The 24,077-nt window shown below is 51.8% G+C and overlaps 1 protein-coding gene across 1 annotated transcript; it reads right to left on the bottom strand.

Annotated features, from left to right (window-relative positions):
• Positions 1–1,742: 1,742 nt before the first annotated feature.
• Positions 1,743–17,079, bottom strand: MAT1A (methionine adenosyltransferase 1A). The gene is made up of 9 exons (XM_065894306.1): positions 16,986–17,079; positions 13,250–13,327; positions 12,300–12,422; positions 9,241–9,353; positions 8,743–8,886; positions 4,307–4,525; positions 2,970–3,152; positions 2,515–2,648; positions 1,743–1,845 (listed from the first exon to the last, which is right to left on the bottom strand). The coding sequence occupies exons 1-9, from the start codon at positions 17,077–17,079 to the stop codon at positions 1,743–1,745; spliced, it is 1,191 nt and encodes a 396-aa protein (XP_065750378.1).
• Between the last annotated feature and the right edge of the window lie 6,998 nt (positions 17,080–24,077).

The following is a 24,077-nucleotide window of genomic DNA, read 5'->3' as shown; positions in this document are numbered from 1 at the left end:
GCTCTAGGCTTTTATGGAGATCTGGGCTCCTTTCTCTGCCCTGAACAAGCTGCCTTTTCCCTGAGGGGAAGAGAAAGCCAAGGGTCTTCGTGCTTCAGGCCTAGAGCCCAGCTGCTGGCCGTCTGCCACCCAGATGAGGCTTCCTGGGCTGTGTCTCCCAGCCAGATCCAGCACTGTGTGCCCCAGAAAGCAGGCCAGTCCGCAGTGTTCTCCAGAAGCCGGAGGCCCCTACCTGAGCCTGTGGTCTGGGGAGCTGGGGAGAACGTAGAGGTGCAGCTGGCAGAGGCCCAGGCTGAGGAAGGGGGATGGGGGGAGTGGGTGCCAGCCACAGATGGAAAGGCTGGGGAATGTGCAGCTTCCAAGACCCCGGTGCACAAAGGAGCACCCAGGACCTCAGGGGTAGAGCTGCCCCCAGAGGCTGCCTGGTAAAGGCAGAAATCACCTCTTAACATCCTGACTTATCTCCCATTAGGAGTCAAGCCCTGCCACTTTGAGTCACCATTTAACATCTGATATTCAGGCCTTAGGGCTGTCCTCTCTGGAAGTGGGGTCTGAGGGGCTCACCCACTGATTCTAACAGCAGTCAGACTGCAGGGGTTACAGAAGGGCCAGAGAGAGAGCGAGCCGTGGAGGACACAGGGTTCCATCCCCTGTTTAAGGGCCAAGCAGGAGGAACACGGCTCCTGCTCTAGGAAGCCCAATGGGACAGGACTGGCCTTGGACCCTTTCCCCAGGGGTCCACAGGCCCAGCCCTGCATGTCCCTGAGTGGTCAGGGGCTGGGATTATACCGCTGCCTCTTAATTCCCAACTCCAGCCCAGCCCCGTGGGCCAGGATAGCCAGCTCACCCCGAACTGTCTTCTGAAATGAAAGAGGCAAAGGAAACACCCCTCTGGGTCTGTCCTGACTCTGCAGATCATGGCCCAGGGCTCACCAAGGGCTTAATCCCCTAATTCCCAGAGACCTCAAGTCTTCAGGACAGAGGTCACAGCCTCATCTCAATGCACCTGGTCATCGCTCAGACCTGTCTCTGGCATGAGATGGGGGCGCTGGCGGGGGGAGACACGGTGTATGGGCTCCCGCTCTCACATCTAGGCCCTGACCCATGCAGCTGTGGAGCCTTGTGAAAGCTACTTCGGCTTCCCCATCTATACATGCAGGTAACACAGGGGGTCACCTCACTGTGTTGCAGTGAAGAAGAAATGAGATCAGTGAGTAGCTCAGTCCCTTACACACTAGACGCTCTCACCCCTGCCACAAGCCCAGCCTGGGAGGGCCTCTGGAAGGCCTGGGCTCAGGACGCTGACCGCACGGCCGCAGACGTGAGGGGCAGCCCCGGCACACCCAGGCCCACACGGAGCCCTGAGATCTGCGCCGTGTGCTGCCCTCGGCACACGCCAGGGAGGCAGGGGCTGGTCAGCGTCCAGGCCGTGGTAGAAGGTGAGCGAGGGGATTTACTGCCGACACGAGTGGGATTTCCACTAAATTCGCATCGCCTTGGCCTGAGGGAGAGGCAGGGGAACCTTGTGACTGTCCTCACGAGGAGATCTGAGCCCGGCACCAGGAGGCCCACCTCCTCCTGCTAAATCAGAGGGGCCTGGCTTTGCCAGGGAGGCGGCAGTGGGTGGGCAAGGCCCAGCCCGGGGTCTGGGAGATCTGAGAGTTGGGGTCCTAGAAAAGAGGAACACGCCTCTGTTCCACCCAGATGCCTCCACGGTGTGGCCAGGCCTGGTCCCACCAGCACTAAAACACAAGCTTTTTCGGAACTTCCCAGGGGAACTCGCTTCTTCCGAAATGGCCGTAGCATGCCGTCTTCTGGTAGATGGGCTTCTTCAAATCCAAGTCCCTGCGTGTTCAGCAGAAAACAAGGTCATTTCTAATGGAAAAAGAGCAGAGTTCCTTCCTCCGAATTTGGGTACAGGAGCAATTAAGAGACTACGACAATCTGTGTGGGTGGTGTTACCCACCCGAGAACAACTAACTCCCCGTAAGTGTTCTGTCTCCGCCGTGCCACGTCTTATGAGGTGACTGCCACTGGTGCTTAGGAAACAGGCTCAGAGTTCAGGGACAGCCCGACTGATCACACAAATGCAGCAGGAACCAGGGATTTGAACTCTGGCCTACTCTCCACTCCACTCACTTGCCCAGACCGACATCAACACCGCCAAGCTCCACGCAGCAGGGGTGGCATCAGAAACGAGAGCAGGTGGGGCTGGACTTGCCGACTAAATTCCCAGCCAACGGGCCCCGTGATTATTTTCCTAAGATCCCCCACCTGCTCAAAGATGGCCCCCCTGGGGTCAGGGTCTGCTGGGCCAGCAGGGACCCGACCCAGCCGCCTTCAACCTGAAAACCAGACATCCTGCATTTGGGGTTTGCACTGTGCTGGACCAAGAGCCTGAAGCCCCTCCTGCTTCTGGGAGGCCGAACAGCCTTCCTTCTGCTTCCCCTTCCAGTGAGCTGAGCGCCGGGTGAGGGAGAGGGTCCTGCCCAACAGAGGGGGCGGTCCTTTTACCTAACGATGACGCCGGGCCGAAGGTCGAAGTTCTTGTTGACCACATCCAGCAGCTCTCTCTCTGTCTTCTGGGACGTTCCGTAGGTGAAGATGGAAATGGACAGTGGCTCGGCCACACCAATGGCATAGGACACCTTCCAGAAGAGTCCAGGGTCAAGGACGGGCCCCTTGCAGAGACCCTGACATCCTCAGGGAGGGGATGCTGAAACCACACACGCCCTGCCCAACACGTTCTCCCAGCCCCCCATCTGCCTAGAAATCCCTGCCATCTTCACGGTGGGCAGTTTCTGTACGTGCCCCACTGCCTGAAGACTTGTTTTCCCGCTCCCAGGTTTGCAGGGCACCGGCCACAGAGCCCAACACGACACACACAGAGTCACATCCTCCGGCAAAGTGTGGGCCTTCCCCTAGGCCAGGGTGCCCTTACTCAGGGTAGACCTGGGGGTCCGACCCACCTGTACAAGCACTCTCCGGCAGAGCCCCGCCTTCACCAGGGACTTGGCCACCCAGCGGGCAGCGTACGCGGCCGAGCGGTCCACCTTGGTGTAGTCCTTCCCGGAGAAGGCGCCCCCGCCGTGCGCCCCCCAGCCGCCATAGGTGTCCACAATGATCTTACGGCCAGTGACGCCTGCGTCCCCCTGCGGAGGGACAGGAAGACACAGAGGGAGGATGTGGGAGGAGGGGGCGGCCAAAGCACTGCAGTGGCCGCTGGACCACAACTTGGAGGTGGTCCCCGAAGCTTCCGGGGGCACACGTTCCAAAGACCCCTTGGCTGGGAGTCAGCCAGAAACCCTGGGCTCTAATCCCAGTTCAATCACTGACTAGTCACAGAAGTCAGGTCACCTGTCAGAGCCTCGTCAGAAAGGGCAAAAGGTGGGCCAGCTGGGGTCACAGCCCGCTCGTAAAGCCTTTGTTTGTAGGAGTCAATCATAACGGAGAAATCCAAGTGCAGGAGGAAACCGCGCTGTGACAAATACACCCCGGGCTGTGCCCCAGCTGGTGCCACCCGGCAAACGTTAAGTTGCCCATTTCCTCAGGTGTCTGCTCTGTGCATCTCTGTCAACAAAGACGTTTGGGGGCGGGGGTGGGGGGCGGATCTCTATGTTTCTCTGTTGAATGATGTGGGGGAAGTCTGCATTCTACACCATCCCCCCCTACCCCGCTTAGAGAGCCACAGTTCACAGCAGCATGCCGAGGCCCTGAGAAGTCCTGCAGGAAAACAGTGAGCTGTGCCTTCCTTTCACCCTGGGTTTCTGCGCTACTTTGGCTATAGCACCCAACCTAGGGACTCCGCTTTGCGGCAACACGTCCACAGGGAGGTGCCCCGGCAGTGGTCAGCAGCCTCTCGGAGGGTCTAGGGCACTCTCCGACTGCTCACGCCAGCTGCACAGGAGAAAGGGGCACCCCCACGTCCCCATCTAAAACACAGCCCCACCTTGGTGCCCACAAGAGCTGCAGGTCACGTGTGGCCAAGACCCAGGAAGCGCCACCTGGGCAAGCTCAGCGCCCATGATGGTGAGTTAGCCCCGGGCAGGGTCAGGCGGCAGCTGGACACGTGTGAGACGTCTCGAGCGGGAGGGCCAGGCAGCGCTGAGGGGGAGCCTCCTGGGGACACGTCCCCGTTCCTCCTGTACTCAAGGGCGCACAGCAGGCCTCACAGAACAAGCTGACTTCACATCTCGTCCAGGGCCAGACCTACCTGGCCGAGCCACACAAAGCCACCACCCTCCTGCGGCCTTTGCACTCAGGGAGGTAAGCAAAGGCAGGGCCTCGTGCAGAGCCGAGGACGCACCTGGGGGCCTCCAATGACAAACCGCCCGCTGGGCTGCAGGTGGTAGATGGTGTCCTTGTCCAGGTACTGGGCCGGCACCACGGCCCCGATCACCTGCTCCTTCAGCGCCCTGCGCATGTCCTCCAGCGTCATGTCTTCGTCATGCTGCACGGAGATGACGACGGTGTGGATGCGCACGGGGATGACGGCGCCGCTCTCCTGCGTGTACTGCACTGTCACCTGGCGGGGGGCAGGGAGGGAGGAAACGTCGTGAGGCCCTGCCCTGAGCTCAGGACACACTGCTGCCAGGCGCAGGTGCCCAGGAGCCAGAGGGAGCCCCTGTCCTCAAAGGGCCTTCAGGCAAGTTCATCTGACGCATTCTTCAACTGGATAACTGCCTGGTGCTGTGAGATGACTGGGCACGAGGCACAAGCTATTCCCACCTGGGACCACAATCAATGCCACTTGGAGACTCGGGTGTCACAGAGTTTCCGCTCTGTGACCCGCTAGACTCCACTCCTCCTACCTCAGAGGGCTCTGGGTGCCAGCAAATGTCCCTCTGCCAAAGCCCTGTCTTGACCCTCCGTGGCCCAGGACCAAGACACCCCGGCTCCCACCAGGGAACACAGGAGGCCACAGGCCACACGCCCACTGCCCCGGCTCCCTCGGTGGAGGAGCTCTGGAAGCATATGGGGCCAGAGGCCTTGCCTGCTGGAGGGACAGGGTGACAGGGACTCAAGCCAGGAGGACTGAAGTGGAGGGAGCAGCAAGCTCTGGGTCACCAGCCTCTGTGTGTCTGCACAAAAGCAGAGCGCGTGGAGGGAAGGATCCTGCCTGCAGCTCCCGCGCAGGGCAGGCCACAGGGACAGAGCGGGGGTTCACTCCCTCCAGCGTGGGTCAGTTCTGCGCCCACTCTATGTATTATCGATGAATATTTAAACCATCCCAGCAAGATCGGCATTACTGTCTCCACTTTACAAATGAGGAAGACCAGGCTCTGAGAAGTCAAACAACTTCCCTGAAGTCACACGCCAGTCAGTGAAAAGCCCAGGGGCCAACAGTGCTCTGCCTGCCCCCAACGCTGTGTCCCGCCCAGAGCAGCACGGAGAAAATGCCTCTGCACTCTGTCCTCTACCGACGCGTCAGGAGGGCGCGAGAGCCCGACATCACAGCCTGAGCTGTCCCGCGACGAAGGACAGCAGCCTGGGCACCCTGGGCTTACAGAGCGAGAGGGAAAGGGATGGTGAGGATGGCAGATGAGGCTGGGAAAAGAAAAGAGAAGCCAGCAAAACACACTCAGCCAGACCGAGTGTGTACTGTACGCGACAAGCCATGCCAAAAGTCGTGAGAAGCTGTTACCAGCCCCACTTTAAAGACAAGAAAGCTGAGGTTCCAGAACATAAACGCTCTAGAGCTCAAGATCGCACAGCCAGCAGAGGTGGGCTGTGACCTTGCGCTGTGCGGCCTGGTGCCTGCAGCTCTGCCCAGCACAAGGTCGTCACCCAAGACCCTCAAGGCTGGAGCCACAGGCCCCGTCACTACCCGAGGCAGCATGGACCCACAAGGGCAGTGCCCAGAGGGGCTGTGCGCCTGCAGGAGTGCAGCTACGCTGCGTGGTCTGGCAGGGACACTGGCCGGCAGGCACATGACTGCTCCCCACCCCAAGGGCCTTGACAGGACCACAGGGCAGCAAACAGCGGCCCCTGGGGCTATGCCTGAGGCGAGGTCCCGGCCTGCCCAAAGGCCCCTCAGATATCCATCAAACACGGGACGTGTATCAAACGCTACTCTATGTCCTGCCTGGTCCAAAGAGCCAAAGGGTGGGATCCAGCAGAAGGAAGGGAAAGAGCCCTGACCCCACGATGCCAGATCCTGGTGAGACGGGCAGACGCACACCGCCCGTGCTCCGAGACCAGCCCTTAACGCTGGGCCGCGTGCACACAGGGCCCTGTGAGAGGGAGCTGGAGTTGGGGCCTTGGCGGGCAGCTCTGGGACCCGACCTGCGGCACCTGGCCTCAGGAGAAGGCTCCTATCCTGCACAGCTGCTGAGGCCCATCTCCACTGCTACCGACTCCCCTGCCCTGCCACAGACCCCAAGCAGAGCTGTGGCAGAGCAAAGGGCCCCAAGCGTCGCTCTTATCTCGTCACGTCAGCAAGATGTGGGGAAAAGTACACCGTGGAAAACACAACTCTGGCCAGGTACAAAAATAGCCATCCGTGCTGCCACTCAGTTCTCAGTATCAGCAGCAAGAATTTGCTCAGGTGGAAAGGTTCCTCCTGTTCACAGTCGACACTCTGGGTAGATGATGAAAATCCTTTACCAGTAAGGTATAGAGGAGAAGGCCCGGACATTGTTCCTGGCAGGGTGCCCGTCCCAGTGCAGCGGCCGCGTGGAGGCCGGCCGAGGGCCTCAGGGAGAGGCTCCGTCAGCAGACCCCCGCACCCTCTCTGATGCCCGCTGGCTCAGGGCCTGCCTCTGGCAGGGGAGTGAGGCCGACTTTGGTATCCGAAGTAGCATTTGTAAGAGAATTCAGTGTCTCCTTGCGGGAAGGGAAAGCCTGGAAGAGCCCATCCTCCCCTCCCTCCCTCACTGCCTTCTGAACTCAGAAACGTTCTATTACTAAGCAAATACAGGAGGCCTTTCCTATCTCAGCGGGTCCAGTAGGTGGACCCTCCAGTCCTTACCCTCAGGCGGGGAGAAGGAAACCCAAGTCACCCCACTTACTTCCTCCCATCCCTGTTCTAGGATTTCCTTTTCTGTGAATCTCCCACCTGCTTCCCACCACAGCACAGCTCTGGCACAGGACGGGGAGGGCTCTCTTCTTTTGGCACCATCACAATCTACATGTTTTCGCTCTCCTGCCCACAACCGCAAAGAACACCTGAGGGATGCTCGTGATCCCCCTTCTCACCTCGGGGGTCACGTGGATAACACCAGAAGTCCCAAGGGTGGGCTTCTTTTAGGCCACAGAGGTACTCCCTTGCCCCAGGTACAGCCAATATGCAACTTCTGCCTTGTGTGGCCTTACACTTGGGGTGAGAAGGATGCACCTCTGTGAAGCTGGAGGAACGGGACAGAGTCGCGCGCACCGCGCTGAGCTATAAAACCACGTGAGCCAAATTCCAAGTGCGGGGCCAAGAGGAGGTCCCATCTGAGGGCGGCCAGAGAAGACCATGAGGAGGTGGGAACCACGCTGGCCACTGACGGACAGGTGGGGGCCAGAGAAAGCTTCCAAGGAAGGCGAAGTGTGGGAGCGCAGGTGCAAAGCACCGAGAAAAAAGGGGAGCGTGAGTGAAAGGATATGGTTTAAGCAAAGACTGGGGGTGGGGACAGAAGAAGGTAAAGCTGGAAGACCATACAAGGCGTTAAATACCAGAATAACGAGTAGGAAGGAAGCAGAAAGTTGTAGACAATTCTGAGCAGATACAAGGAAATTAAAAGTGAAGCCCAAAGGGAATTAACTGAAGTTTCCAGGCAGGGAGAACCTTTGGGAGGACACAGCACTGTTCCTGGGCCTGGCCTGGGAAATGGGGCCGGAGCGGAAGGGATGCACTAGAGGGAAAACGGGAGCCCAGGTAGAGTGGAGACAGACAGGGCCGGGAAAAGGTGGGCTCCATCACACTCCTTCAGCTGAGGAGAGCTCCCGGGGCCCGGGTGTTTGCTGGGTGAGTGAGAAATGGGGCTGGTGATTCAGTTAGACCTGCAGGTGGAAGATCTGGAAGCGGAGCGTGCAGAGGTGAAAGCTGGATTCACAAGCGTGGGCAGGAGGAAAGAGCGTGGAAGAGGAAGTGCCAAGACCCCGCTGGAGTGTGGAAGAGGAGCTGGGGAAGGAAGCCTTGAGGAAAGGGGCCATCAGGGCCGTCAGGATGCAGGGAGAGGAGGCGGACAGGAGGCCTCTGCGTGTATCACCACCGGCCTTCAAATAGTACAGACTTCGGTGTGGATTTCTTCACTGCAGGGAGCACAGGGGTCAGGGCGGCTTTGCCACAGAGAGTGAGAATCGGCAAAGCCTTCTTATGAGAAACGAAGCGAAAGGGCCACAGCGAGCTGCAGACAGTACTCGTTCACGGTGTGTTCAAGGTTTGCTCAAGACGCGGAGACCTGATAGGCAGCGACCGAAAGTCTGAAACCTGTTGCAGAGGAGGTTTGTGGCAGGAATTGGGGAATCATATTACTAGAGTCAACTTATGCTAAGAAAGCCCCCCCACTAAAAACCTAGAACTGCTCTTTTCATTTTTCTGTGTCTTCTGAAATTTTTCATAAAAAAGTGTTGGGGGCAGGGGAGCAAAGATCTGGAGCTGAAGATTTTTGAAACAAATAGATCTTTTCAGAATCAACAATTCTTTGAATGCCCAGACGGAACATTTGGATCTAACAACGATCAGAATCAAGAGGAAGGGGGGTGGTGTCTGAGGCACGCGTCTGGAGCCCCACAGGGCGGAGGGCAGGGGCTCACCTGCGTCTTGGAGTCAGGCCGCAGCCAGGGGAGCTGCCCCGAGCGCCGCAGTTCCGCCATGCGGGCGTTGAGTCTGTGCGCCAGGATGATGGTGAGGGGCATGCACTCCTCCGTCTCGTCTGTGGCGTAGCCGAACATCAGGCCCTGCAGCAGACACCTGCTTCAGACCACAGGCAACAACCCTCCTCAAATCTAAAGCCCCACTGGCCCTCCATCCTCGCGGGTATGTAACTTTTGCACTGGGCACTTGTGGGGGGAAGACGTGGTCCCCGAACTCAACACTCTAGAAGGGGAGACAAGCCCACACCGGGTGTCCCCAACCCTCCCTGCCCTCAAGTCGCTACCCTAAAGAAGGGGTGACTCACCCCAGGCATGGGGACGGGGGTCTACCCCATAGTGCATTCAGTCCACGACGCATGAACTTCCCCGGCTAGCCCCTCACACAGAGCACACTGCACTACCGTCCTGACGCAGGGCCAACGCTCAGCGTTTAGTGACCTGGTCTCCGGCACCGACATCCTCTTCGTTTCTGTCCAGATGGACACACTGGGCAATATCTGGGGACTGCTGCTCCAAAGCCACCAGCACGTTGCAGGTCTTGAAGTCAAAGCCTAGGCACAAGGAGAGCAGGCCTGAGCAGAGGGAGGCTGGAGCCCCTGGGGGACTGCTCGGCACACGACAGGGCACTTAGCGGCGTGGGTGGTCTCTCCACCATCCGTCTGGGCCCAGAGCTGAGGCCCAGGACGGGGAACATCAGTATCCTTCCCATCCTATCACGTGCAACTCTTCAGTCAAAAACACTCTTCCACAGAGTGTTAAATTACACCTCGATTATAAATATATATCCTGCACAGAGCGGCAGTACGAAGGCCAGGTAACAGCTACAGCTGCCCTGGCTGAAGGGCAGGTGCGTGACTCACGGCCCTGCCCCCTCTGCCCCTCCCAGAGGCACCTCCCAGGACCCGGTGGAAAATCACTGCACTGAATGAGCATCAAGGGCCCTTTCAACACTGCCGTTCAGAAGCCCAGGCACACGCCAAAGCCAAGCATCAAATATACTGAACAATACGGTGCATGTGAACCGTCCAGAGACGCTCCCAGAGCCAGAGTCCCCTGAGCCCGAGACGTGCCCGCGGCCCCTTCAGGCCGTCCCCAAAGCTCAGGCACAGAGGTGGAGGCCAGCCCCCCGCAGGTGGGGACAGCGGGCTGGGGCCTGGGACATGGAGTCTTGGGTAGCAGCAGCCCAGGCCAAGGAGCCCTGAGAGGGAGCCGCCGGGCAGACAGCATAATCTCCCCGACACTGGTCCTCACTGGGCTCAGCTACAGGACGGACACAAATGAGGAGCTAAAACGCACAGAGGCCGCACCACAGGGACACGTATCAGTGACGAGATGACTGTCACCCTCTTTCCAGTCTGTCCTCCTACCCCTGTGGCCAGAATGGGCTTATTAAAACAAACAAAACCGGGGCTTCCCTGGTGGCGCAGTGGTTGAGAGTCCACCTGCCGATGCTGGGGACACGGGTTCTTGCCCCGGTCTGGGAAGATCCCACATGCCACGGAGAGGCTGGGCCCATGAGCCATGGCTGCTGAGCCTGTGCATCCGGAGCCTGTGCTCCGCAACAGGAGAGGCCACAACAGTGAGAGGCCCGCGTACTGCAAAAAAAAAAAACAAAACCACAGAAAAGCCTAGGTTCGATCTATCGTTTATGCTCATGCTTCAAGTGGGGACCTGCCGCCAAAGGAAGTAAACCGGAAACCGCTCAGCTCCAGCCAGGCCTTCCCGGCTGAGAGCGCTCAGCCAACGGGAACTCAGGCTTAGCCTTAAACACGACCTCCTTTGCCACCTCCACTAGGGCTCTCTGCCTAGAATGCTCCTCCTCTGCCTCCCATCCCCCTCCACAAGTCCATCTAGCTCTCTGAAAACGTCCTTGGACGGTCTCCGCCGCAGCTCTTCACCGCACACTGCCTCCGACTGGCCGCCGGGCACCCTGTACTGTATCACTAATGCCAGGCAGTGCCCCCACTCAGGAGTCCTCTGCAGCCCCTGTTCGCAGTGCCGGTTCCTGAATGCACAAGCCAAGGAACAACCTTTAGGGAACAATCTTTAGCTGCCAAGGACTCACCTCCTCACTCCGGGTCTAAATAATAAATCTTCTTAGCGCTGAAAATTAAAGGCTCCAAGTGACTCAGGAGAACAGAGTTCAGGGGACTAAGGGGAGAGGAGGAGGGCTTGGAAGGGGCAGGGGGAGCCACTAGCCTAGGGCCTTGTGGCTGCAGGCCAGCCCGCAGCCTGCTGGCCGCTTGGTGCAGGCGCACTGACAGGCACAGGTGGGCGCGCTCCCACTCCTCCCTTTCCGGGGGACGTAGTACCTCCGGGAAACGTTCCTGCTGCCTAACGCAGAGCAAGGTTCGCTCTCGAACAAGGTCTAGGTGTACATAAGCAAGTCGGCTCTTCCTGGCAGAACAGGGCGAAGGCTCTGCGTGGTGACGTGTCAGGAGGCTGCTGCTCCGGGACGACGCGTCTCCTCCGCGGACACCCCGCACGCTGGCTGGGAGAACCGACCTGTACTCACTGGTTTCCTCCCAGCGATTCTTGATATACCCCCAAAACGTTCGTGTGCTCGAGCGAGTCCTTTGGGCGAGCCAGAAGGTGGCTGCACCGAGCTTCTGTGTGTCCGCGCCCTCACGCAGAGAGAGCCTCTCTCACTTATGGAGACGCGTGCACGTCACCCCAGCCTGCCCTGACCCACAAAGATGCCACACGTCAGCCCAAACAACCCATAAGTACAACGTAGTATACACTGGCCCTAGCATCTGGCCCTCGCACCTTGTCCTTTCACGCCCTCCAGGCTGGGCCCCTTCCCAGCCTGCCCGTCCCAGGTGTGGGAGTCTGCTTCAGGGCCCTCAGTTCTCTCCAGCTCTCACTCCCACCCCATCACAGAGCTCTTCCTCAGCTCCCGCCAGGGCCTGGGCCCCTTCGCTGGGTTGTAGGCTCCCACACTGCCTGGCACTGGAGCTGCCCTGGGCCAGCCTGTCTCCTCTGCCTGCTTTCGGCACCCGTTCTGCACTGAGTCCCCTTCTCCTTTGTCTATGTGGGGAAGCGGCATAACTTAGTAGAAAGTGCAGGAGTCCCAACCAGGGTGGGGGGGGGCGGCCACTTACTGACCGTGTCACCTTACACAAGTTACCGACATATGGAAGCTTCAACTTCCTCATCTGCGTAAGGAGCAGAGCAGAGTTCCTCGAACAGTTAGGTAGGAAGATGCACACAGAGACCAGCCCCAGAGCCCGGCAGAGAACACGTCCCCAACAGAGGGCAGCTCCTTGTACTGGGAGCTTCCTCTTCTTCCAAGATGGCAGGACCATGAACAAGACCAGAGTCAGCCATGGCTGGACGGGGGCTGATCCGCCTAGGCTGCCACCCTGCTGTACCAGAGGCTGTGAGCCCTGGACCCTGGCAGGCGGGCCTAGGAGCGTTCTTCCCCTGGGAGGCATCTGCTCTTCCAGGAGACGGAGAGCCTCAGGTGGGACTCAGCCCCGGGGCCCTGGCCTCACCCTTGGCCGAGTCGTCGTAGCCGATGTGCTTGATGGTGTCCCGCACCACCCGCTGGTAGTCCACCATGGCCATGGAGGTGATCTCCCCACACAGCAGCACCATGCCCGTCTTACACACCGTCTCTGAAGGGAAGGAGACATGTTAGTGGCCACGTGCTGGCGAAGGGGGCTCCACACCTGGACCTCTCACAGTGCTGAGACAGAGACACGCAAGGAGCCGCACGAGGAATGGACTCCAGAAGGAACAGTCATGATGCTAATAAGGGGAGCAAATCCCGGCACGAGTGCCGACCATCTTCACAGGCCACCCGGAGAACTGCTGCTCGGAAAGAACGGGTCACACCTGACTTTTCACACCTCGCACTTACTACTGCATACTTGCCTGACCCTGAACTACTTATTCAGCCTCAGCTGTTGGGTGAAGATAATCATAAGACCGCTTTGTGGATTAGAATGAGACACCAGCTGTATGCGGTCATAAAGAATGCAGAATGCAGCCAACATACGTGAGGCCTCTCCTGCCCCCTTATTGCTAAAACTCCACTGTGGGCTTTAGGCACGGGGTCCTGAGCAGAGAATCAAGGCAGGTTATTTGTAAAGATGTCAGGGTCAAGTCCACCCTCAGAGGGGCACGGGTCCCTACAGTGCTCACTCTGGGGGCTAGGGTGGCCCTGGAGAGGGAAGGGTGGGTCTGTACAGCAAAAAGGACAGGGTGCTGACCATGAGGAGAGCGGGGCTCTGATCTCCATGCCGGGACCCCTACCCCGTGACCTTGGCCAAGGGCCTGATGAAGCTGCACCCAAGATCTCCTCAGTAAAGTGAGGGGGCTAGACCTATCACCCCTGGAGCCCTCCAGGCTCTGAAGTCCCCGGCTTTCTGCTGTGCTGAAGGCAAAGCTTTCAAGCTCAGCCCACTCAGGTCTCCAGCAGGAGGGATTAGGCGTTTCTTACCGCAGGCCACCTTGGCATTGGGGTCCTGCTTGAGATGCGCATCCAGCACTGCATCGCTGATCTGGTCACAGATCTTATCTGGACAAGAACGAACATGTGTAAGAATCACAGGAATATTAAGCCTAGCAAACTGAAATGTTAAAATAATTAGGTATTTCGTCAGTTTACATATCGAATCTACCTAAGAGGACACTTTTTAAATACGAGAAATTATAAATTTTTTGGAATTTTAATTTCTTCCCACTTCTGCCTTAATATTGGATGATGTATACTATATAAAGTCATAAAATTCCCTAAAAAAGGAAATATATTCCAAAACCAGTTACAAGAGCCTAAAGCAATTCACACACACACACACACACACACACACACACACACTCTTCTAACTAAAAAGTATCTCATTCCTCAGCATATTCCCTTTAATTCTAACATCTAGAAAAGTCCTAGAAACAGAAGTTAAAACACTAACTGATGACATCAGTAAGATTAGGTGCCAAGAGGCGGACTAGGATGGGACAGACACATGGTACCGCTGGGCCCCGCAAGACGCAGTGCGCTGTGTAGAAAATACCACGCCCAGTTCTGGGACTACACCTGTAAGAATCGCGTAAGAGAACCTCTGCACATTACTGCCACTGCTGTTTTGCAGAATACTTCCACAAGCAGCTCTCAGATCCTTCCCGCCGTCACTCAGCCTCCTGAAAGCCGGATATCCTAACAGCTGGGTTTGACCTCCTCAATCAAGGTGGGACTGACAAAGAGTCCAACATGAACTGGCATTTCATCTTATTCTACGATTTGCCTTAAAGACTCCCCATGGCCTAGGGCTTCCCTGGTGGCGCAGTGGTTAAGAATCCGCCTGCCAGCGCAGGGGACACAGGTTCGAGCCCTGGCCCGGGAAGATCCCACATGCCGCGGAGCAAGTAAGCCCATGCGTCACAACTACTGAACCTGCGCTCTAGAGCCCGCGAGCCACAACTACTGAAGACCACGTGCCTAGAGCCCGTGCTCTGCAACAAGAGAAGCCACAACAATGAGAAGCCCGCGCAACGCAACGAAGAGTAGCCCCCGCTCGCCGCAACTAGAGAAGGCCTGCACGTAGCAACAAACACCCAACGCAGCCAAAAATAAAAACAAGTAAATCAATAAATTTTTAAAAAAAGACTCCCCATGGTCGAGTATGTAGACACTGTGGAAAAATCCACTCTTGCTTTGGCGTCATGTTCACAAATTCAGGAAAAAAAGTGACATCTATTTACACATATTACATCTCATTTAGTGTTCAAAAATACCCATAGAGTCTGCTCTTAGTAAATTAATAAGTTTTTTTCCAGCTTTATTTGGGTATAATTGGTATATAAAAATCTGCATATAATTAATGTATGTAATTTGGTAAGTTTGGTCATATGTACATACGTGTATTACCATCACCACCATCAAGGTTTAATAAACATCCATCACCTCCAAAATCTCGTGTCCCTCCTGTCGTTTTTTAAGTTTTTACATTAAGGATGCAGGTCCAGAATCAAGCATTTCTGCTTTTGAAAGTGCCTATTAAGTTCTGTAGTTAAAATGTTAGTTAACCTGAAGGTGAATTCTCTAATCTTTCCTTCAGAAACTGCTACTAAACATATATTTGAGTTTTTCTATCTTCCTGCAGATCCTGGTCATAAATCTAGGTTTGCCTGAGTCCAAGCCTCTGCAACCCCCTACCAATCATGGCCTCCTGCTCCCAAAGATCCACTTTAGACCCAGCCATCAGGCCTCCTAGGAGCCACTCACACAACACCCATGGATGACTCTGCTCGTTTAGACGACACAGGTCACATGTTTCCAATGCACACAGGGAAATAGGATAAGGGATATTTATTAGGGATAAAGCTGGAGTTGAGCAAGGGTATTAAGACAGCTTCACAGACTAAGATAATGCCTTAGGAGGTCCTTTCTGAACTGTTTCTTGAGGCTTTCGAAATTTCTATCAATATCACTTAGTAGTCTTAAGACAGCCAATGTTGGTTTTCATGGAAGTTGAAAAAGAAGCATTAATTTTATCTTTGTGATGGAGAGGAGTTCAGCACTGGAATGACAAGCAGAAAGACACCAAGGAAACTGTCTTAACATGAATGGCTAATTTATAGTGGCAAGCGCAAGGAGAATCAGGCAAATTGAAGGGCTGCCATTAAGTAGACAGAACAGCCAACTGATTGGCTGGAATTTTCATTCTCTGTCCATTGAGCACATTGTTGTGTGTACAATGGGACCACTGGCCACTGCGTGACAAAGCACCCACTTCCTCCGCATGGAGCGAATCCTATCTATGGCCATCTCCTAACCTGTATATGGCTTTCACACGTCATGGAGCTGTCCAGAATATGTCAGACATAGCAATGGATCTGAGATTATGAGTACGGTAAACCTAGAAACTTCATAAAGTCGTGCAGAATTAAAGATGCTATTTACGTTGAATCGAGCTAAGTCACATACAAAACTCAGTTTAAGCCAAGATTTCTCAATGGCAATACTGACCTTTGGGGCTGGAAAATTTCTTCTTTGTGGGGGATGGTCTTGTGCATTCAGGGTGTTTAGAAGCACACCTGGCCTCTCTCCACTAAATGCCAGTCTCACCCCACGCCCACCCCGCCCCCCGACAGCTGTGACAGCCAAAATGTTCCAGACACCACAAAATGCCCTTGCGGGAAAAGGGCACACCCTCCCCAGCTGAGAACCAGCGGCTGAAGCATATGGAAGGAGCAGTGCGCTGAAGTATCTAAAGCTGGGCTACGAGGTATGAAAGCTAAAGCTCTTTGAGAAAGAACAAGGATGAGGAAGATGAAAAAAAGTCAGACTTGGTGATGATTAGTGACCAAGAACTTCAAATACTCTAGCGAATTTTGAAGAGGTGCTTAAATACATAAATCAGTGTGTCTGGCCCCCAAGGTTCTCCTAGACCAGTGGTTCTGAAAGTGTGGCTCCCTCATCAGCAACATCATCATCGCCTGGGAACTTCTTAAGAATGCAAATTCTTGAGCCTCACCCAAGATCTACTAAATCCGAAACTCTGGGGGTGGAGCCCAGCACGTTGTGTTCTAACAAGCCCGTGGGGTGACGCTGATGCGCCCTGAAGCCTGGGAACCACTGTCCCAGAAAGTTGAGGCTCCCACTGTGGTCTTCACGGAAGCCTCTCTCGTTTCCCCACATCACAGTCCTCCTACCTTTCAGAGACCCAATAAAATGCTGGAGTTTTCTTCCAGAGATCCGTCTCAGCCCCTGTTGAGGACGCACTGCCGTTCATTTCTCAACTGCGCATGCTTTACATGCAAAACTTAGTGACCCGTGGTCTTGCTTGCGGGAACATTCTCTGTTGACTTAAGCTGCTCATTGATAATAAAGCTTTACTCAAAAAAAAAAAATCTCTATATATAGAGTTAATACCTGATGATACATTTTACACGTATGTTTATCCAACCAACCGTGTGTCCTCTGTCGCAGTCCCACTGTGAGGAGATGCTGGTGGTGGGCTGCGGCACAGATCCTCGGCTTCCTTAACTTACAATCTATTATTTGCATAACAAGTGACTGTTTTACAAGACTGCAAATTAACAGAATAAAAAAATACTGCATATTGTTCTTGCCAAGACCCCTTACAGTTACTGACACACACCGTTTTCCAGGCCTTCAGTAACAGCGACCCCCACCCCCGGTACAGGTCACCATCCAACCAGGACCACCTACTTACCCGGGTGCCCCTCTCCTACAGATTCCGAGGTGAACATGAAGGCCCCTTCCTCACTTAGAGAATGGTCACACAAGCCATCCACCGGTCCATTCATCTCTTCACACTGTCCACTCGGCTTCTTCAAGGTAACAATTTTAATGCTGGGACTTGGCCTGAGGGTTCTGTTTGTTTCCTTCTTTAAACCCAACAGGCTCGTCTCCGCAGAGCCACAGGGCTCACTTCTGCCTAAGTGCCTGCAAGCGCACGTGAGGGTAAAGGTGCGGAGGGATGAGAAGGGAGGGACTGGAGAAGGATGTGTCACTCCCTCCAACTGGCCAGAGCTTGCTCCTGAGTGACTCCTATATATGGAAAAGTGAAAGTGCCTGAATAATCATGTGAGAAAATTGGAGGAGTCCACTTCCGGGGTGTGTGTGTGTGTGTGTGTGTGTGTGTGTGTGTGTGTCTTCTCACCTTGAGGAATTTCAGCCCTTAGCTCTCATCTCCCAAGCCCTAAGCCTGTGGCCAATGTATGGCAAAGAAGGTTGTACAGATTCTGCATAACTGAAGCTCCTCTGGGACTCTGCTTTAGCTCTGCAGCTCATCTCCTCAGTGCACCAAGGTTAACATCCCACGTTGGAGGCGGGGGTCTGTGGTTACTCAGGGATACAAATAAATAGGAAGCAAAAAAACTCCTGCCCAGAGATATGGTTTAGGCTGAGATTACAGCACAGGACGCCTTTGCTCTTGGGTGCCCTGCCTCCTCGCCCACACCTTGTCTGAATTGGGCTCTTCCCCTTCTTCTACCTTCTCAGAGCAAGAATATGCACCTATATTCTGAGTCAGCTTGGATGTTACACAACAGATTCATTTAGAGGAAAAGCTTTCGAGCCCACATTTTTCTGCTAATAGAAATCACAGAAACTGTCAACTTCTCTAAGACGCTGGCAATCACATTAACAAGCAAGATGTTAGAAAAGTATCCGCACGGGCTACAGAGAACAATGATTTCTGGAAAAGGATTCCTGAGAGGCAGATTCATTATGGGGAAATCATCAGAGTCCAGTTTCCCAAAGCTTCTTATGATAAATTGGTCCTATACACGTGAGAAACATCCTGCTCACGTGACTCCTGCATTATTTTTGCTTTGACCAAGAAAAGAAGTGGACGGGATTATATCCTGAACCAATTCCTACACTAAAGGACAGCGTCTTTCACTTCACTCCCTCCCACTCTCAGATCTAGCTGCATCCTCAGGCCCAAGGAACAATAGGGAATTGAGATCACGGAGAGTGAGAATGGGTGGAGAAACTGGTTCCCACTAGAATGCAATACAAAGTAATCAACCAAAACCTTGTGCATCAAGCACCGGACTGTGGGAAGCAAAAGGGAGGACACAATTGCCCCAACGAACAGTTCTGGCAACCAAATCCCCTCTGTACCTATGAGCATTTAAAATTTTTTTTTTTCCAAATCTTGAGTTTTCCAACTGGTCAACAGTGGCAGTACTATCCCTCCAGGGAATTAAAACCATTATTAAAGCGATGTCTTCTGGGATAAAGTAAGAGATTTTACATATACACATTTAATCAGAGGCATTTTACAAAGAGGGAGCTAGAATGCTCAGTCACAAGACTGCAGAAGGTCCAAAGAGGAAGAGGCCACTGGGAAGGGACGGAAAATGAGGAATCAAACAGGGACTTTAGACAACATAGCCTTGTCCCTGTCAACACACAGGAATCCTGCTGTTTGCACTTAAAATATTTCAACATCACTGTCCTTTTGTAAATTTCTTCTGGGTACACTGGTTTCAAACCTGGAGGCAATGTGAGCTAATGTTTAATGTGAACTGTAGACCTAGGTTACCGTAGCATTTACAACGACAGCCATTAGGTTCTAAATGTGCTTTAAGAGCAAGATGAAGTTTCAAGTACTCATGCAGGTTCCTAGAGCTTGCAAGAAGCCAGAAAACAAAGCAGCCTAATGGGGCGGGGGTGGGGGAGTGGGTGGGATGGAGGGGACAATGTCGGGTCCGGAGAAGCGGCACTTTCAGAAACGTATGCAGGAGGCTTCTGCAGCCTGGACATAAATGCAGAGTGAGGGAAGGATCTGGAAGGCACCTAGTTGAGTATCCATCTTATATGAGTCTCATATGACATCCCTACTAACTACTAGGCCACCGTACCCTCTTTCAGTAGATAAATGTTAACAAGAAGTGCACAAAACACGGTGGCTGGGAGTGCAGGCTTCAGGGCTGGAGTCCTGTTTTGCCTCTAACCCACTATGCACCCTGGGGTAGGCTTCCTACACTCTCTAGGCTGCTGTTTCCTCATCTTTAAAGCAGGTTAAATAATTACCTACCTCAGAGCATTGCTGTCCGAACTACAAGAGATCACATGGGTATGCTGAGTATTGAGCATAGTGCTAGCACACACTAAGGGTTTAATAAAATATTACCTAAGCACCTTCTATGTACATATACATGATTTTCTTCTGAAAAAAAAATAGCTCACCAGATACATGTTATTTGCATCTTGCTTTTCACAATATACTACGGTCCTCTTTTTACATCTCAACATATAGGCAGACCTCATTTTTAGCACTTGACTAGTATCCCACAATGAGGATATACCGTAAATTATTTAACCACTCATTCCCCAATGGCTGGATATTTTCAACTTCTAATTATTTAGTGTTACCATAATGCTGCAGAGTAGATACTAATCACTGGCATCCTTTTGTAAAAAGACAAAATGCAAGGGCCTGGCAATGCTGAACTAGACCAAAGATTTCCCTTTTGTAATAAATTTTACCCAGTTAGAGAAAAGAAACAGCACTTCAACAATGAGTTAAAACAGCAGCATCAATCTGCCCCCTTCAGATATAATTGGCAGACCTTGGCAATGACATAATTACTTAGAGAGCTGAACCTACAAGAACTACATAGTCCTAATCTGCTATCATAAACTCAAATTAAAGCCTCCCTTACGCAAAGACTGTCCTGTTCTCCCTTACGCATGAATTGTCCTAATGTCCCCTGACCCAGCCCCACTGATTACCTAAGTCCAATACGTGTCAAAGGCCCAGAGTTGATCTCACTTCCATGTAGCAACCTTCAACTCTAAACCTCTGCTAACTAATCTCTGAAGAAACCTGCCTTTGAAAATATCACTTTCAGTTAGATTTACCCCTGAGGAATCTCTAAATGTAAAATACCAAGTGGAAAACCATGTTTCCGATGAACAGTATATGTAAGCCACACTGACCAGTTTCAGGAATAAGCTTAAGGGCACCTTATCCCACAATACACCATGAGGCAGCAGAACTAGTGGAAAGCAGCTGGCCAATGGTGCCCTTTGCCTGCCCCTGCACTGCCATGTATGATGGCTATGCCATAGGCAGAAGAAAGGTCAGTTTGATGACCTAAAACTCTGATGCAGAAGTGGAGTGTGCATCCACCTCTTAAATGCTGTTTAAGTGCAAACATTTCTAAACTTTGGTGAGAAACTCCCCTAACTTAAATGGCATAATAACCACGTGGAATATTTGCTTCTTTTGCCCTCATTAAACACAAACTTTTCTCACATATGTCATCCTGGAACACAAATAACTTATTCATGAAAAAAGGTAAAACTGACTCAACACCACTTATTGAAGAGGCTGTCTTTTCCACATTGTGTATTTTTGCCTCCTCTGTCATAGATTAATTGACCATATGTGTGTGGGTTTATTTCTGAGCTCTCTATTCTGTTCCACTGATCTATGTGTCTATTTTTGTGCCATAACCATACTGTTTTGATTACTATAGATTTGTAGTATAGTCTGAAGTCAGGGAGCATGACACCTCTAGTTTTGTTCTTTTTTCTCAAGATTGCCTTTGTTATTTGGGGTCTTTTGTGGTTCCATACAAATTTTAGGATTATTTGTTCTAGTTGTGTGAAAAACATCATAGGTATTTTGATAGGGATTGCATAACACAGCTACATGTAAAAGAATGAAATCAGAACATTTTCTCACATCATATACAAAAATAAACGCAAAATTAACTAAAGACCTAAACGTAAGACTGAAAACCATAAAAATCCTAGAAGAAAACATAGGCAGTACCCTCTCTGATGTAAGTCTTAACAATATATTTTTGGGTCTGTCTCCTCAGGCAAGGGAAGCAAAAGCAAAAATAAACAAATGGAACCTAATTAAGTTCAAAAGTTTTTGCACATCAAAGGAAGCCATCAACAAAACGAAAGGACAAGCTACTGAATGGGAGAAGATATTTGCAAATGATATGCTTGATAAGGGGTTAATATCCAAAATATATAAAGAGCTCTTATAACTCAATATCCAAAAAACAAACAACCTGATTTTAAAATGGGCAGAAGACCTGAATAGACATTTTTCCAAAGAAGACATACAGATGTCCAACAGGCACTTGAAAAGATGATTAACATTTCTGATTATTAGAAAAGTGCAAATCAAAACTACAATGAGGTACCACCTCACACCAGTCAGAAAGGTCATCGTTAAAAAGTCTACAAATAAGAAATGCTGGAGAGGGTGTGGAGAAAAGGGAGCCCTCCTACACTGTTGGTGGGAATGTAAATTGGTACAGCCACTAGGGAAAACAGTATGGAGGTTCCTCAAAAAAAAGAAAGAAAGGAAGAAAAAAAGAAAGAAAACAGAGCTACCATATGATCCAGCAATTCTACTCCTGGGTATATATCCAAAGAAAACAAAAACACTAATGCAAAAAGATATATGCACCTTAATGTTTATAGCAGCATTATTTACAATAGCCAAGATGTGGAAGCAACCTATGTGTCCATCAACAGATGAACAGAAAAGATGTGGGGACTTCCCTGGTGGCGCAGTGGTTAAGAATCTGCCTGCCAATGCAGGGGACACAGGTTCGAGTGCTGGTCTAGGAAGATCCCGGAGCAACTAAGGCCGTGCGCTACAACTACTGAGCCTGTGCTCTAGAGCCCACAAGCCACAACTGTTGAGCCCACGAGCCACAACTACTGAAGCCCACATGCCTAGAGCCTGTGCTCAACAAGAGAAGCCACCACAAGGAGAAGCCTGCACGCCGCAATGAAGAGTAGCCCCCGATCTCCACAACTAGAGAAAGCCTGCGTGCAGCAACAAAGACCCAAAGCAGCCATAAATAAATAAATGAATTAATTTAAAAAAAGAAAAAAAGATGTGGGGTGTGTGTGTGTATATATACTATACACACATACACATGCACAATGGAATATTATTCAGCCATAAAGAAGAATGAAACTGCCACTTTCAACAACATGGATGGATCTGGAGGGTATTATGCTTAGTGAAGTAAGTCACACAGAGAAAGACAAATACTGTATGTTTTCACATATATGTGTAATCTAAAACATAAAACAAATGAATATAACAAAACAGAAACAGACTCATAGATACAGAGAACAAACAAGTCACTACCAGTGGGGAGAAGTGGGGAGGGACAAGATAGAAGAAGGAGATTAAGAGGTACAAACTACTAGGTATAAAATAAATAAGATACAAGGATGTAATGTATAACACAGGGGATATAGCCAATATTTTATAGTAATTTTTTTTTTTTTTTTTTGTGGTATGCGGGCCTCTCACTGTTGTGGCCTCTCCCGTTGCGGAGCACAGGCTCCGGAAGCGCAGGCTCATCAGCCATGGTTCACGGGCCCAACCGCTCCGCGGCATGTGGGATCTTCCTGGATCGGGGCACGAACCCGCGTCCCCTGCATCGGCAGGCGGACTCCCAACCACTGCGCCACCAGGGAAGCCCTATAGTAATTTTAAATGGAGCATAATCTATAAAAATATTGAATCACTATGTTGTACAGCTAAAACTAATAAAATTGTAAATAAGCTATACTTCAATTAAAAAAAAACTGACTCAGACTGTACATTTAAAAAGTTTTAGGTAATTTCAGCATTATGTGAGCTTCATCCAATAAAAAGTCCAAATAAGCACCCCATATATAACAGCTGTTCTGAAAAGGAAGAAAGAAATGTGGAAAGACTTCGTGGAATAAGCAGAACCTGAGCTAGACCCCAAAAGAATTACAGGATTTTAAAAGGCAGCAGAGAGAAAGGGAGGCTCTGGGGGGGCAGGTGGGGAGACTTCACAGCCAAGAAGCCACAGCATTAATTAGAGTTTGTACACTGCTCTGACTCCAACTGAGGGGTGGGGATAACTGGGCAGGGAGGTAGAGGGATGGGAAGCCAGGGAGGTCAGGAGCTGGGATTCAGAGCAGTAAGTAGTCCTGCAGAGAGGCAAGAAAATGGGAGGTTCCATCTGACAGGAAAAGGCAGCTTCCCAGATGGCATTTGCAGAAGGCATTTCAAGGCAAAGGTGTTGGCCACAGCAGACTGAGGCAAAGGGTGACACTTGGGACAAGCAAGAATAGACCAAAAGCCTGGAAAGGAAGAGGCTGGGGAAAGAGATATATGGGGAATAAGAGATTTTTAAAGCTACCACGTACACCAGGGAATCAAGAAGGCCAAGAACATGACCAGAGCCAGACAGATCCTCAGAACAGGCCTGAGAAGACCCTAAGTTCTCACCTGTGGCTGAACTTCAGGGTCCCAAAAACAGGAAGTCAAGGGTAAGGCAGAGTTGTAGATGGCCTAGCTAAGCACTGAAGAATTCCCTAACATGGAGGCACTCTGCAAAGACTGGGAGAGTATTTTCTTCTTTTCTAGGATCCAGGTATATAAGGAAACTTTGTCAAAACACTAGCTAACCACTAAGCTAATGGAACACAGACTTCATTGGCCACACACAACAAAAGAATATAAAATAGTTCAGAAAAGTATTAAACAACAGTGACCCACAACAAATGGCAACAGCACATGCCAGGGAGAAGAGAATCTTATTCCAGAGTTGCCGTATTATAAGATTCAAAATGTCCATTTTTCAACAAAAAATTACCAGGCATGCAAAGAAACAAAAAAGTACAGCCCATATGCAAGGAGGAAAAAAAAAAGAAACTAATAGAAACTGTCCCTGAGGAAGCCCATGCATTGCACTTACTAGACAAAGATTTAAAATCAACTGTCATATATTCTCAAAGGTATAAAGGAACCACAGACAAAAAAATT

The sequence above is a fragment of the Phocoena phocoena genome, chromosome 16, assembly GCF_963924675.1.
Source record: "Phocoena phocoena chromosome 16, mPhoPho1.1, whole genome shotgun sequence".
NCBI classification, from domain to species: domain Eukaryota; kingdom Metazoa; phylum Chordata; class Mammalia; order Artiodactyla; family Phocoenidae; genus Phocoena; species Phocoena phocoena.
The sequence above is the reverse complement of the archived record's forward strand: the minus strand, read 5'-3'. Positions and strand labels throughout refer to the sequence as shown.

Coding starts and splice junctions, on each gene's coding strand:
- MAT1A (XM_065894306.1), bottom strand. CDS start 17,079: ATGAATGGACCGGTGGATGGCTTGTGTGACCATTCTCTAAGTGAGGAA. Junction 12,423..13,249: donor CAATGCCAAGGTGGCCTGCG/GTAAGAAACGCC, acceptor CCTTCCCTTCAG/AGACGGTGTGTAAGACGGGC. Junction 4,526..8,742: donor GGCCTGACTCCAAGACGCAG/GTGAGCCCCTGC, acceptor GCCCCCCGCCAG/GTGACAGTGCAGTACACGCA.